Here is a 14,474-nt window from a genome sequence, read left to right as displayed (position 1 = left end):
TTGCGTTTGTCCGTTCTCTACTCTGCACCGAGGTTTTCCCCTCTCCTCAAAACCAAAATTTGATTTGATTTGCGTTGATTTGTTAATTTACATTTACAGTCCAGCGCAAGAAGATTAGACACTAAATAAAGTTCCTTTCCTTCCATCAATTTCATTTACAAACGATTAGTTTCAAAATGTGGGAGGGGCTACTGTCCTGGTGTGTGAAATGTTCAATTCCAGTTTACATTCATGACTCAAAAAACGTTGCATACTTAATCTCCCTAATCATGTTGAAAAACTCACTTGGCACCAGATGGAATGATAATAACGTCATCTTTGCCAAGGTCCTTTGTTTCACCATTGACAGTGACAGAAGCTTCTCCTTCCTACAAAATAAAGTTTATCAATTATTGAAAGCCAGATAATTATTATAGTAGTCAATCCATACATGAAGCTGATGATGGGTATCTCTACTGTACCCCTATGAATTTCCTATTACTAGTATTAGTATTAATATAACATTGCAATATTGCAAGTACTCTGACATAGGCCCTGTTTACAAGGAGGGAGGGTTACCCTAGCACTCACACAATCATTTCTTCTTTTTTCCATCAACGTGTTTACAAGGCAGCTATGGTTACCCTAGCTGCCTTGTAAATGCTCTGCTAGGGACAACTCGCCTACCCGGGACAACTTTTTAGCGGTTTTCAAGCACAAAAAGTTGTCCTGGGTGGTAGGGTACGTAACCCTACCTGTGAAATTTTGCTTGTAAACCGGGCCTTACTCTTCAACCAAATTAGCCCCTTAAATGTATATATTTTCAAAAGTACTTTAAGCAAATTGCAATCCTTCCATGTGGTAGCCTGATGACTCCCCTGTTGTTGTAATACACAGTTCTTGTTTGATTTGCTGAGACACCCTTCAAACAACACGTGTTATTATTTTATACTCACTGCAAGAATTTTGTCAAGTCTTGTGGGGTCCTTAAGTTAGGGACAGAAACATGGCAACATTAGGTCTTAATTTTACAAAGGGGAAACTATGTGATCCTCACCTCATTCAAAAAGTATGAAATAAGTCCGGCAAATACTGTTATTGATAATTATGTTCTACTAACACAATTCGCTTAAAGTGCCCCTGTGACAAAAAAAATCACTTCTTTTTTTTTTTTCAGATTTTGAAACTGTGTTTGCTTAACACCTAAAATGGCAACATTTTGAGCTTTGATTTTTATCCAAAGGCCGTTTACTTTGAGTGTAAGTTTACATATATGCTACATATTAATTCTGTGGCATACACATGCATTCTTAAACTAGTGAGCCTTTGATGTCATTTTCTCACCAAACCAGCTCTCTCAAGAACTTAAAGTTAGTAAAATGGCGGACCATTAAATGGGAAAAGTCCTGACAAAACAGGTGTCTATTCTTGAAATCAAAGCTTAAAACTTTGGTCCCTTATTGTTTGGTCAACAAAATTTTGAAATCCAAAGATAAATAACAATTGAGTTTTTGGTCACCGGCACACTTAAAGGGATTCTAAAATGCAGGCGAAGACAATAGGACTCTGACATCTGCAAACGAGACTAGCAGACCACTGCTGTTCCAAAAAAAAAAATCTTGTGATATTAATAATAATAATTATTTCCATTACTGACCAATTGATAAAGCCATGTCTCTCCTTGCCATTCACCTAACTGTTCCCCTTGTCCATGTATGTTTATCTACAACAATGAGTAAACAACAACAACAATAACAACAACATTACAATGATAAGGATTTGCTTATACTTGGGAAAAACTTGAATGCTCCCAAAAGGAGTAAAATCTATAGACCTCTTTCATAGTGGCGACCAAATAATATATTCTTTTGTTTTAACAAGCCTTTCTAGCTATGACCAGCAAATTTCAAAGGAAGTTTTGTTTCAAAATGAGGGCAGTAGGTCTAACTAACCCATTGACTCCTATGGGTGAGACTTGATGATTATATTTTACAGTGTGATGCCAGACGATTTTACTCCTTAATAGGGGGCGGCTCAGGAATCAATGGGATAACATAATTAACTGCTGTTGTGTTCCTGTCCCGGAAGTATGCAGGATCATGTCACCTGAACCGAGGGTATTAAAGGCTTCGCTCCTACCAGCCTTTCCTTCTCCGTGCGAGAGCATCCAATCATAGCCCACTTTCATAAATGGCGAACACTTTTACATTCTTTTGTCTTTGTTTAAATAATAATAATAATAATAATAATAATTTAGATACAAGCAGAAACCCATAAGGGTTGAAACGTGTAACGCGCGTTCACAGCTTCCGAATATTCAGTGCCAACTGATTGGTTGAATGTTTCAGTGCTAAGTACCATATTTGGAAACCCCTCGCTCTTGTTGTTCCAAATATGGTACTTGGCAAATTGGATATTCAGAAGCTTGTTTCCCAGCACACAAGGGGCCGTTACACGTTTCAACCCTTATGGGTTTCTGATACAAGGACACAAGAAATGTGTGAGTCAATGCATGAGACACATTTTTGAACATTGTAACAAACTCAGATACATGTACAGTAGCCAAGCACAAACTCTAGACTAACGATTATTCACAAAATCAAATTAAAGCGTTGGTTATTGTAAGTTGAGAAGGGGATGCCAGAATATCTGAAGAACAATCTCTTGGAGCTGAGCAAAAAACCAACAAACTCATCCCATGCACAGAAACTTGGCTTTATGTAGGAGACAAACCCAGGATGTATTGGTCAATGGAAAGTGCTCTCACAACTGGACTACCAACCAGTTCAATAGCTCAAGTGATGTTAAATTTAAGTAAGCCAAGATAAAGTGAGCACTCAGCAAATGGCTAGATCAACTTCTAGTCTACATTAATCCACAGGCCCCATATCATAACACTTTCATTTACTCCTTAGTTGTCTTGTGAGACCATAAATTAATGTTGACCAGTGCAACCAGCATTGAAACCCATGAACACCCGCTAAGAAGCAGACTTGCACCTTCTCCCACTGGCTAATTAAATTAAAGCAACCTTTCAACCACATGAGGATAAGTATTCTCTTATAATTAAGCCTTATGCAAGGTGACCAGTACTTTCATCTGTACCTTGAATTCTCCTTTACCAAACAGTTCCTTTGTGCCACATTCAATTTCACTCTTGTTTCCATCTATCCACTGAGGAAACAAATCATTAAATAGTAAGAAAATAATAATATAATTTAAAATTGAAAAAAATTCACTCAGACAGCAAGTTAACAGTCACGTAAAACAATTATTTAGGTTTGATCTACTGCTGGACAGCACTACAAAAGTACATGTATAGCTGGCTAGTGGATACCAATATTATTTCCTTTAATAACCCATTGACACCTAAACCGGCCAAAACCGGCCGCGCGCGATGACCCCTGAAATACCTAAACCGGCCAAAACCGGCCGCACAAAATGGCGTCTTGATCGGAGTTGATCTTAGGCCTCTACCCAGTCTCCCTTAGGAAATCTAAATTTTTTGTTGTTATGGAGATTTAGAAGGATAATTGACCAATCATTTGCCGTGTTGTGAGCATATTTTGACAGCTGATAAGAGACCCCACAAGGGCTGGCTTTTTGCCCTTTCGATCGCGCGATCAAATTACGCGAAAACAACAGCCGATGCGCCAGATAGCGCACCGAACGATGGAGACATTCATGCTTTTTTTTTTTCGGATTCGGAGGATCTAGGGATCTAAGGGATCTTTTATGGTTTTCCTGTAAGAGGAGGGGATATTAGAAACAAAAATTTTGATTTAGATGGCTTTAAAAGTGACGAAGAAGACGGTGAAAACCTAGAGACCGATGATAAACAAGAAGCTCGCTGGAATGATCAGCTCGATAGTATTCAAGTTCCAGATTTCGTGGCAGCCACTGCTCGGTATTTCGTTTTAGATAATCAGAATGAATTAAATATTTTTCCTAGTTTTCATAGGAGATGATCTATGGGAATTAATGGTAAACGAAACGAGTAGGTATGCCTGTCAAAAACTGTTAAAACCCCCGGGCGCATTACCTTTTTTCATGGAGTAAGCCGCGCAGAATTAAAGGCCTTCGTAGCAATTAACGTCATAATGGGCATTGATTTGCTCCGGAATTTAGCTTTATATTGATCAACCGATGGATTTTTTGCAAATAACAAGTTTTTTTTGTCCTAACATAAATTGGTAATCGAAGGAATTTTCACCTTCGGCATACCTCGGAAGATCAGTGTCTTCAACAAATAAATCAATCCGATCGTGCGTTTATATTCCGTAAATGCGAGAATACCTCCAGCGATTTTCTCTGTTGGTTTTCTTGTGTTTTGTAAGTTATCTTTCAGTGAAAGTTTTCGAAAGAGCACTTTTGTACACAATTTGACCTTGTTTGTTCTCTCATGAAACATGATAGTGATCAATGAACTAAATTAATCTTGCGGTTTTGTGCACGTGTATTTCGACAAACAGAAAGCTCCTCGTGAAATTTTGTTTCGGCAGCGGCGTTTGGGCATAATTTTTGCACTTATACCTGCAAGAAAACAAAGCGATTGGAATAAATTTCAAGAAATTTTTATCCATTGAGTGGTTAGATTTAACTGTAAATTGCACAAGGCATATTTTGAGTTATAATATATATTTTTCAAGCGCTTTGTTTAGTTAGCGATCAAAAACTTTCTTGAATGCTTAACGCGCGCTGCTTCGAAAATTCTACCTTTACATTTTCAGTTGAGCCTTAGGACGTGTTTTCAATCACTTTTTAGCAATATTTTTACATCATCTGGAAGTTCACTGTTTCTTCTTCAAGGTGAACTTAATTCTAGAACTCAGTATCTTGTGTACATTTACTGCGCATATGGTTTATTTTTAACGCTCGCTTTCCAATGCAAAACCTCGAAAATTTCCCAAGTTATCTTGCCTAACAAAACAGCGCACGCGAACGAATCATTGGGTTAACCAGTACATATTACATAAAGTTTTTGTGCGTATGTACCTCTTTTAATGAAAGGGGGGCATCAACCTTTGAAGTACTGTCAACTTCGACTGGGGGATCTTTGGCAATGTTATCTGTTGTTTGCACAAAATGTCTGTTATAAATCAAATTAATGTGAACATGCAAGAAAGACGAATAATTTTAATTAATAAAGCTGGTTTGAGATTGCATTGACCACTCAGAGCTAGCAGGAAGTAGCCTCATATTCTGAGACCCACCCAAGGCAATGAAGAAAAGTCATGTATATAGATCTACTTGATATTCTGATCGCATGAGAAGGGACAAGACTGGAAAAGGAAGGAATTGAGTGAATGAAGACAGTGAAGGTCCAAAGATGGTGTTAACCATCACGGCAAATACAAACCTGGGTCTGGGACTCCAGTCTTAAATGACTCAGAAGAAAAGTATCTGAAATAAAATAAAGAATAATGAAAATAAAAGATGATCCTCCTAAACGTCAGTTCGTAGAAGAAGAAATTTGCTGAACAACTTAGCTATAAAGAATTGCGATAAAACGTGAAACAAACGTCTTGTTATTTGCATATATATTTTCACTTTGTTATTCGTGTCACCTAGGAATTCTTTTACATTAATTTAAATGCGTTCTCATTTCACTCATTATTGACTTGATAATGACATTAAACGAACATCGAAACATCGTTGGATTTTTAAACTTTCAACCAAGATGGTTTTTAATTTTTTAAACTTCTCAACTTTATCGCAAAACGTTCACTTACAGATTATACCATTGAAAGCTAGACAATTTTAAAGGTAAATAAGGGGTCAATTCAGGAATATTAATGGTCAGCAACATCCAAGTCCCCTTTAAACCAGCCTACAAGTGACACTAAACAGATTAATATTTTTACTCTGATGTCAACGCCAATGGATTTTACTCAGTGTCAACGGGGACTGGTTCAGGGATAAAATAGTTCACAAACTGTAAATGTAAGCAAGGTACATTTAGGACCTGCACAATGATTAATTTTCTTATTAATGTACGTGTTTTTGTTGGGGTATTTTTGTTTCAAACTGTGCAGGACATAGAGGCTGGCACTTCCTGTTATCTAAGGGTGAAGGAAGTAAGAATAATAGTGTTTATGTTAGCAGTTTACATTGCTCAGCGGTAGAGGGGGTATGGTTTAACAGTTGGCCCCAGTTGTTCAAGGCCGGATAACTTTATCCAGTAGATACCGGTATTAAAGTCACTATCCAACAGTTTCAATCTGTGCAAGGATTTCATCAGAATTTCCTCAAGTACCATCAAGGTGAATACCGTATTTACCTGTAATGAATAACTGCCTCCTCCAAACAAGTACCGCCCTCAACGAAGTGCCGCATTTGGGACAAAAAAGCAAATAAGCACCGGCACTGAATAAGCACCGCGGTCCCAATGGGGTGCTTATTTGAGAAATTTCAACAAAATAATTAAAAAAACACTAAAAAGTTACTCTAACACAGCAGGGGGAATTTATTTGCACCAAAAGCGATAGTATTTCACTGCTCATCCATTAAATAAAATGAGCATAATTATCTTAGTCTGTGCATATAGGAAGTAAAAGAAAATGTTTCTGTGTGGTGCCCAATTTTCAAATAAGCGCCAGCCTGGAATAAGTGCCACACTTGAGGCACAAAAAATTATATTAGTGGCATGGTGCTTATTCGAGTAAATACAGTATGTACACTCCAAGAACATCTTTGTTAAGACATGTACAAAAACCTTTGCCAATGTTTCATGTGCAGTATAAATCTATCATTACTTTGGATATTGACTTATCCACCGGATAGTTACCTGGCCAGCCTTTGGATAACTAGGGTTGGTCTTGACGTCTGATGACTGTAGAGCGGTTTTCAAATGAGTATCGAAAATAATTAGCGAATTGCTTTTGTTTCGCATTACTTCACTCAGTGATTGGTTAAAAGTTCTCGCGCCATTTTTTCAACCAATCAGAAGTGAAAAAATGGCGCGTGTTGTGTTGGCTATGTGTAATTACATCAAGTTTAGATTGGGTTACTGGATTGCCTCCATCCTTTTTGATTGGCCAAAGAAATTGGTTTTATGACATTCAATTGAAATTAGCTCTAAAAACATCGCCAAGTGAATTAGGAAAAGGGCTTCCTTTTTTACCCAAGCAAAATAACGTTTGTCATAGTGCCATAATAATGTAATTTAAAGAAAAAAAGAGCTCACTCTTTGATTATTGGAGCTAATTGAGTCCCAAGATCGTCACAGTGGAACCACTTTTCCCAAAGAGGTGTTACACCATCCTCACAGAAATACCTGTTGACAACACACACATTAGTTTTTTAGTGTCAATTATTTTTTTGTTGTGTCTAAACTTTAATAAAACAAGCAAAACACACTTGAAAAACTTTGACTAATCATACAAGTTGCAATACTGGTATGAACAAAATTAGGCAAATCAAAGCATGGTTGAAAATGACGATTTGGACCCTTATACTTCCATTCATACTATTCTACTCAAAGAAGTAAAAAAGCCAGGGAATGGGATGCACAGTCAAAAGTCATTTTAGCTGTTTTTACCTGGGAACCTGACTTTCACTGTTGTCCAGTTCACTGAGTGAGAAGTAGTCATCCCGATTAGGTCAAGCTGGACATCCTGTGATGAGCGTAGAGTTGTAGTATTTACCCCTTCCTGGGGCCCATTTCTCGAAGGTGCCGAAACTTTTTGGGAGTTCTCCGCTTTCACAATCATTTTGCTTTTAGTTATCTACTTGAAAACTTACTGAAAGATCAGATTTTTAAAACCAGCAGATGACAGGTTCACAAATGGCTTTTTTGACCTGGAAAGTTACCAGTATTCAGACTTTTGAGAAATGGGTCACTGGCCGATGCCATACTTCAGTATGTTGATTCATTAGACAAGGAGAGGCAACCTCATCCCCAAGGTCTTTTTTCTCTTCTTCCCTTCCCACTTCAGGAAAGGGAAGAAAAGAGACCCTGGAAATGATGTTGGTAGACTGTTAGCAGCCATACTTTCTTCCTTGGATAACCCAAGTGGGCTGCAAACTAGGAATTATGCAAATCAGTTAGCAGGAAAGCAGGTTGAGAGTCTGGCGTTTACGTGTCAGTAGCTTATGAAAGGGGTGGCGAATGGTTCTTCAAAAACTCTGGGTCTCACAAAATTTTAGTCGAATTTCACGGGTCTCGCAGTCTCGTTTTTTGAGCGGTTATGTGCGTCTCGCAGTCTCGTTTTTTATATGAAGGTGTCAAACACTTTGAAGTCTCGGTCTCGCAATCTAAAAAGTCAAAATGTCTCGGGCTCGCAAAGAAAAACGCTGATCTCGCCGTCTCGCAAAGTCTCGCATTTACCATTCGCCACCCCTTATGAATACAAATCTTGCACAATAAGGGTTAAGTTAATTTGAGTGCATTAAATGCTGGTGAACTCAAACTTCTTGACTACTGTGCAGAAGGTCATGAGTTTAAACTGAATCCCAGTTGATAAGATCACGCCATCCTTGTGTTTGACTTCAAAACTGTACCTCAGCTCAAATGATCAAGTCAATGAATGGCAATGTTAAGCCGTTTGGCCTTGGAAAGTAGTTTACATGCATTAGAATAAATCTTCTGTCTTTCTCTCCAGCTCAAAGAATGAACAAGTGAAGTCAGTAAACTAAACTATCCAACACTTCCAAGAGAACTGCTTTATAGACTCACCTCAATCCATCACTTTCATCAGGAAGTCTTTCACGCTCAATAACCTACCATTTAAACAAACGCTTGCAAGATAAAACAAATTTGATTTTAAGACTTTATGTAGTGATAAAATCATGAAAGCACATCCAACTTGCAATCCAAAGTGAAAACCTCCAAGACATGAAAGATGACACTGTCCTGAGATTTTCAAACAAGACCAGCTTAGCTTATTCTTTTTGTAGGAGATGCGTGACACTTCAAAATGAATAAACAAGTAAAGGGATGTACATGTAAATTTAAATAAATGTATATAAAAAAGTGTCAGTAGTTTTTAAAAAAATCACAGACGTTCTAGGTGTAGAAACCTTCGTCAGTGCGAAGAAAACCACTGAAATACTGTACACTGAATCAGAAGGAACCGTGCACAAATGAATGGTGGCGCTGGTATAACAGCTGGTTTTCTGTTATGCCACGGTACTAAACTCCAAATGGAAGCCATGTGAAATGAAGTTGATTTTCCATTTGGGAACTGTACACCCTGATGGACTTTACACCAATTTCAACTTTATTTAAAAGTGACTTGAGGCATGTGCACGCCACCATTTATCTGGCGTGCGCGCTTCCCTCCAATTGCACATTTCAATGGTTTTCTTCACACTGAAGAAGGGTTCTACACCCGAAACATCTATGATTTTTTTAAAACTACTGACACTTTTTGATACTTAATTTATATCTCTCTACTACTTGTTTAAAGCTTATTCTTTCATTACAATCACTACACCATCACACAGACACATAAGAGGGGCATTGGTGAACCGTATTATAATGTTTCCAAATCAAAATGTTGCCTTTTGAAGAAATTTTAACTTCAAGTGACAAAAAAGACAAAAGCATTTCCTTACCAGCCCCACCGTGTTTTCTAGACGCTGAGGCGAGTGCTGTATTCTGCTTGGTAGAACAAACACCTGAAGATAACGTAAAAACAAATACATGAAAAAGACATTCAAAAGAATGAAGTGGTCAAACAAATCCAATGGGCTGTAGCCATACTTTAGGCCTAAGGTTAGCTTTTATGCATGTTTAGGATACTTTCTGTATTCTTATTAGGCCTAAACAAAAGTTTTAAGACAGCTCTCGGGTGCAAGGCTTACACCACATAGTAACCCTTTATATCTGGCTCAGCAGGTTAAAAATTGGAGGCAGAAGCTGACGAAGAGCTGCTAAAACTTAACTATTGCAACCAGGTGATCTGGTGACGTAATTCAGAGGACTTGGGAGAAAAACTTTAACGCTGTATCCCACAACCGCAAGTGACCTTTATTTTCGAATTTAACATGGCAGAGGCAAGGTTAGAGCTCGTCGGGTCTACTTGAATGTTCATTCAGTAACAGGAAATGTGGTAGACACGGAATGATCTGTTGAGTTTTGGCAATGGAAATACTGCAGGGAGTTAATGGAAACAACACCTAAGGCAACGCACGGTTGTGGGAAACGGCGTAAAAAATTTTCTTCCCAGTCCTCCAAATTATGTGACCAGATCACCTGGAAGATTTTAACCAAAACTTACTGAACCATCTGAATAAAATTAATACTATTATTAATAATAATTAAAGTATTGATTTAAATACCCAAAGGAACATCACATTTCTGACTGGTCGGTGACGAATGCATGAATAGGTTACAGAGTGCAATACGGGAGTTGCTATGGAAACACGGAGATAGGTTATTAACTTTGTTGAAAATGTAAATAACTAAAAACTTGTCTGAACTTTGCTCATCCATTTTATGATCAATAGTCACTTGTGATGTGTTAAAGTTCTTAAATAGCACTCATCTACAGTGTATGGCTTGCATGTACAATTTTGACAACTTTCAAAACATCACTCCTGCCCATAAATCACAAAAAGAGAGTAAAGTCTACTAGCTCTCACTCCTAGGAGTCATTGGATTAAACAGGAAAAAAGGACAATGGTTTACGCAGTCTAATAATATTATTGATTGATTTGGGCTGCAATAGAGCGAGTTTCGATCGAGTGTCGTAAAACCAAAACCAAAGTAATTACTTTGGCCAATCAAAAAGGACAGAGACAATCCAGTAAACCAATCAAGACTGGAAGTAATTACACGTAGCCGGCACAAAGTGCGGGAAAATGTGCACGCACAAGTCACGATTGGTTTTGGTTTCACTTCTGATTGGTTGAAAAAATGGCGGGAGAACTTTCGACCAATCACTGAGTGAAGTAAATGCAAAACCAAATGAAAGCAATTCGCTAATTACTTTCGACACTCAATTGAAAACCTCTCTATTCCTCTGTTCAATGGGGAAACGTGTATTCAGCCAGGCACTCCTTTCCAATAACAAGGAAGCTATCAATGGAGGCATCGCCTACTACAGTGCAGTTGAAGTTCTTCTGCACGTACCATTTTGTCAGGGCCACAGGCCTAGGCCTGCCACAAAGTGAGCCTACAGAAAAAGGTTCAAACCGATTGTAGACCAAATTCAAGAAATTCTCAGCCCTATCTCACAACAAAAATATTGTTGCTCATAATCTGTACAGGACATTTAAAAGAACCCACACTGTGTTGGGATTAGACCCTAAATGACAATACCGGTAACTGTACGGGACCCTCAAGTTGTACAGTACCATTTTCATCTTGTACACAATCAAAAATGTACAGGTTTGTTGCTTGGCAACTGGGTTTGGGGTCTCTAATTATTTCCAGTTGTCCTTCCAACTGTTGCCAAGCAACAAGTTTATCATCTTTCCGGCTTGCACCATCAATAAGCTTAAGTGCATTAACACATTTGAAGCACATGACACTGTTGAGCAGGCACTGAGTACGTCTAAGAAGAACCTACAAAGATAAGCAACCTGGCTCCAACAGAGTTCTTCTGGTGCAATGGATAGAGCATCTGTACACTGTCAAGATCTGCTCAATTGCTCTCCATTCCTGATCTTCTGTATCTTCAAGTGCTTCGAACCTGTTTCTCACCTCAACATTGTATGTCCTCCTTACCTGTTTACTTTGCAGCTTACATAAGCCAAACATTTTCCTTGCTTTCATTTTTCTCTTAACCCCTGTCAACTTTTACAGCTATGTCCAGGATTGCACCCACATGTAATTGAATGCATGCAGTCTGATTTTGGTAAGCATCACGAAGTGTCCTCTTACCATTATCCTCAACTGTGACAAATTACTTATATTTAACAATTACAGTAACTATTATTATAATTACACTGTACATACTTTAGGTGATTATTGAAAATTCTCTGCAGTGATTGGCTGTCCTTGAGGTGATTATTACGCCATACTCACCTATGCGATTTTCAAAATGGCTGCAAGCCGTTTTGTCAAGGAGACAGATGAAGAAATTAAAAACAATTATTGTTTTTAAGAAAAGGGTAATTTTTTCAAATAAATTAAGACAACGTTTCTGCCAAATTTCGGAGGGACAAACATAGAGTACTACATATATAATTATGGTATTTTAGATACTGACTGATAATCACCACAAGAGCAACCAATCAGTGCAGAGAATTATCAATAAATACCGGTGTAATTATACTATTAACAACTATTCACTGAAGTGGAGGTGGCTAGTGGTGGATATTTACTGAGCCGCAAAGCGACGACGTAAATATCCACAACTAGCCAGTCCTCCTCTTTGGTGAATAGCTGCTTTATACTAAAACAGTGAGATATTAAAGCACAAAAAGATCATTGATTTTAACTCATTTATTCCTGCAACACACATTACTATTTAAATAGAAATGTACCCAATAAACATCACAAAGTGTGCCGCTTCACCCCCCTTCCCTAAATCTACTGTTCAAGTAAACATGAAATGTTGCACTTACACTAACTTTCATATAATACAAGAACTAGGATTCACTGGATTGTTGTAAATAAATACCTGTCAGGTAGTCAACGCTTAGACCTAACAGGACACTTTGTGACCTCTATCAAGCTCTGCATGCATCTCATTAGGTGAAATCCTGGACTTAACAGAACTATGATTGTATCCTGTTCCCCCAGTTCTAGTTCAATGACTATTATAATTATTAATATTAACAAATATGCTGCAACTATTACGTACATAGAATGCTTTTGGAACACAAAAATACTAAATACCTCCCCCTCCTTGATGATCAATTCTTTTGGACTGCCTTTTTCAATGATCCTCAACAACAGATCTCCTTTGATCATGTAGAAAAACTATTAAAATAATCATATAAAGAACTCATGACATCTAACATGCCTGTAATCAATAAAGAAATGGCATTTACAGTGTGTTAGTATTAAATTAATAGTCAAGAATGCTTAAATTCAATAGAGTGTAACGAACATTGTCAACTGCATTAACACCTAAAAGAACAAAGATGGACCAGCTATATTGCAAGATTATTAGAAAACCAGTGGATGTTTTGAGTGACATATCGAAAAGCAAGACGATGACCCTCCTGGTGGAGAGATGACCATATCAGCCATACGGCAGTTTTACAGCCTGAGGGCAGAAAAGATTGAGGCCAAGCCGTCTGGATGCAGACTAGGGACGGAGAGTTTTGAAGTGGTTAAGAAGGCTACCAGATTTAATGCACCATATCCATGGTTATAGGACCGTCATTTCAGTGCCCAAAATTAGCGGTCCCCCATTTGTCCCAGCCACCAGACGACCGCTTACCGGGTGACTAGTTTTTGGTATTTTAAAATGAAAAGGTTGGTTGCCCAAAGATTAAAAACAACAAACAACCCAGCCAAAATTAGAAAATGAATGACAAGCTGTTATAAGCAGACTCACTTGTCAGTTTTCTAATTTGTTAATGTCCAATAGAAGTGTAAGTCAACATTTATTAATTTGCCCCAGTTGAGCATTTTCCAGTGTTTTGAATATCTGTAACTTAAATTTCGATTGCTCAGTAATAAAACATCTTTTAACCTCCTCTCCTTCGTCAATGTGATAATCCTTTCTGGCATTTGGACCACCAACAAGCATCACTTTTAATTGCCCTGCACCATACCTACAAAATGTGTGACAAAAAAAGAATACATGCAATTTTGTGGAAACATTCTCAGAGGTCCAATTATAAATATTGGTCTAAACTGCAAAATACCCCGCCACTAGCACTTATTTGCATATAAACAGCGTGTATTGTTATCGGTAAAGTATTGCACTCGTGCATGAAATATTTATTTAAATATATTGCCAATATATTGGATGGCTTTTGATTTAAGCAAGTTCCTCTTAAAGCTTTAATGATATTAATTAAGCAATCCGCTTTAATTCTCATGACAATCAATAACATCTAATATAATTTCAAGAAATAAAGCTTGAAGTAAAATTATAGTAATTTAAAAGCACTTCCTGACTTGGAGAAAAACACTCTTAAATTGTTAGTTAGCTTAAATTTAGACCGTGTAATTAACATGAATGCAAGCTTTCTCAATATAAGTAAGTTTACGGTACTCACATAAGTTTGTTGCATACGGGTGGAAGAAATGAACTTTTGTTATCCTCGATCCATTTTGTCATGTTCAGAGGATCTTCCAGTTGAGGATTTGATTTTTTTGTCTCTTCGTCCTTAAGCTTTTTTTCGGCATTATTTTCTCCAGCTCTTCTAGACATGGTCTTTCAAAGCGGTGGAACAAAGTGTTCTACCGTGCATGCCTGGCGACCTTTCATTTAAAAATAACTTAGCAATTTCTCGCGCTGATTGGCTAACTTTTATCATCAATATAATCAATATAATGAGTTGTAAAGAACTACAATTGTAGCTAATTACACATGAAATTGTAATTTATGGAAAGGCAAATAAAATTCCGACCCCTCCCAAGATGC

General features: G+C 37.6%; 1 protein-coding gene across 1 annotated transcript in view; it reads right to left on the bottom strand.

Moving 5' to 3' along the window:
* The window catches only part of LOC138025935 (3-hydroxyanthranilate 3,4-dioxygenase-like), a 16,261-nt gene extending 1,787 nt beyond the window's left edge, over window positions 1–14,474 (bottom strand). The window contains exons 1-11 of the mRNA XM_068873078.1: window positions 14,107–14,474; window positions 13,575–13,656; window positions 12,770–12,853; window positions 9,538–9,600; window positions 8,657–8,700; window positions 7,166–7,255; window positions 5,339–5,382; window positions 4,975–5,048; window positions 3,085–3,153; window positions 1,637–1,702; window positions 286–368 (exon numbers count right to left, since the gene is read on the bottom strand). Coding sequence (XP_068729179.1) covers window positions 286–368; window positions 1,637–1,702; window positions 3,085–3,153; window positions 4,975–5,048; window positions 5,339–5,382; window positions 7,166–7,255; window positions 8,657–8,700; window positions 9,538–9,600; window positions 12,770–12,853; window positions 13,575–13,656; window positions 14,107–14,261 — 854 coding nt within the window. The 5' untranslated portion in view covers window positions 14,262–14,474. The remainder of the gene's footprint in view (window positions 1–285; window positions 369–1,636; window positions 1,703–3,084; window positions 3,154–4,974; window positions 5,049–5,338; window positions 5,383–7,165; window positions 7,256–8,656; window positions 8,701–9,537; window positions 9,601–12,769; window positions 12,854–13,574; window positions 13,657–14,106) is intronic.

The sequence above is a fragment of the Montipora capricornis genome, chromosome 12 (assembly GCF_036669925.1).
Source record: "Montipora capricornis isolate CH-2021 chromosome 12, ASM3666992v2, whole genome shotgun sequence".
Lineage (NCBI taxonomy): Eukaryota > Metazoa > Cnidaria > Anthozoa > Scleractinia > Acroporidae > Montipora > Montipora capricornis.
The sequence above is the reverse complement of the archived record's forward strand: the minus strand, read 5'-3'. Positions and strand labels throughout refer to the sequence as shown.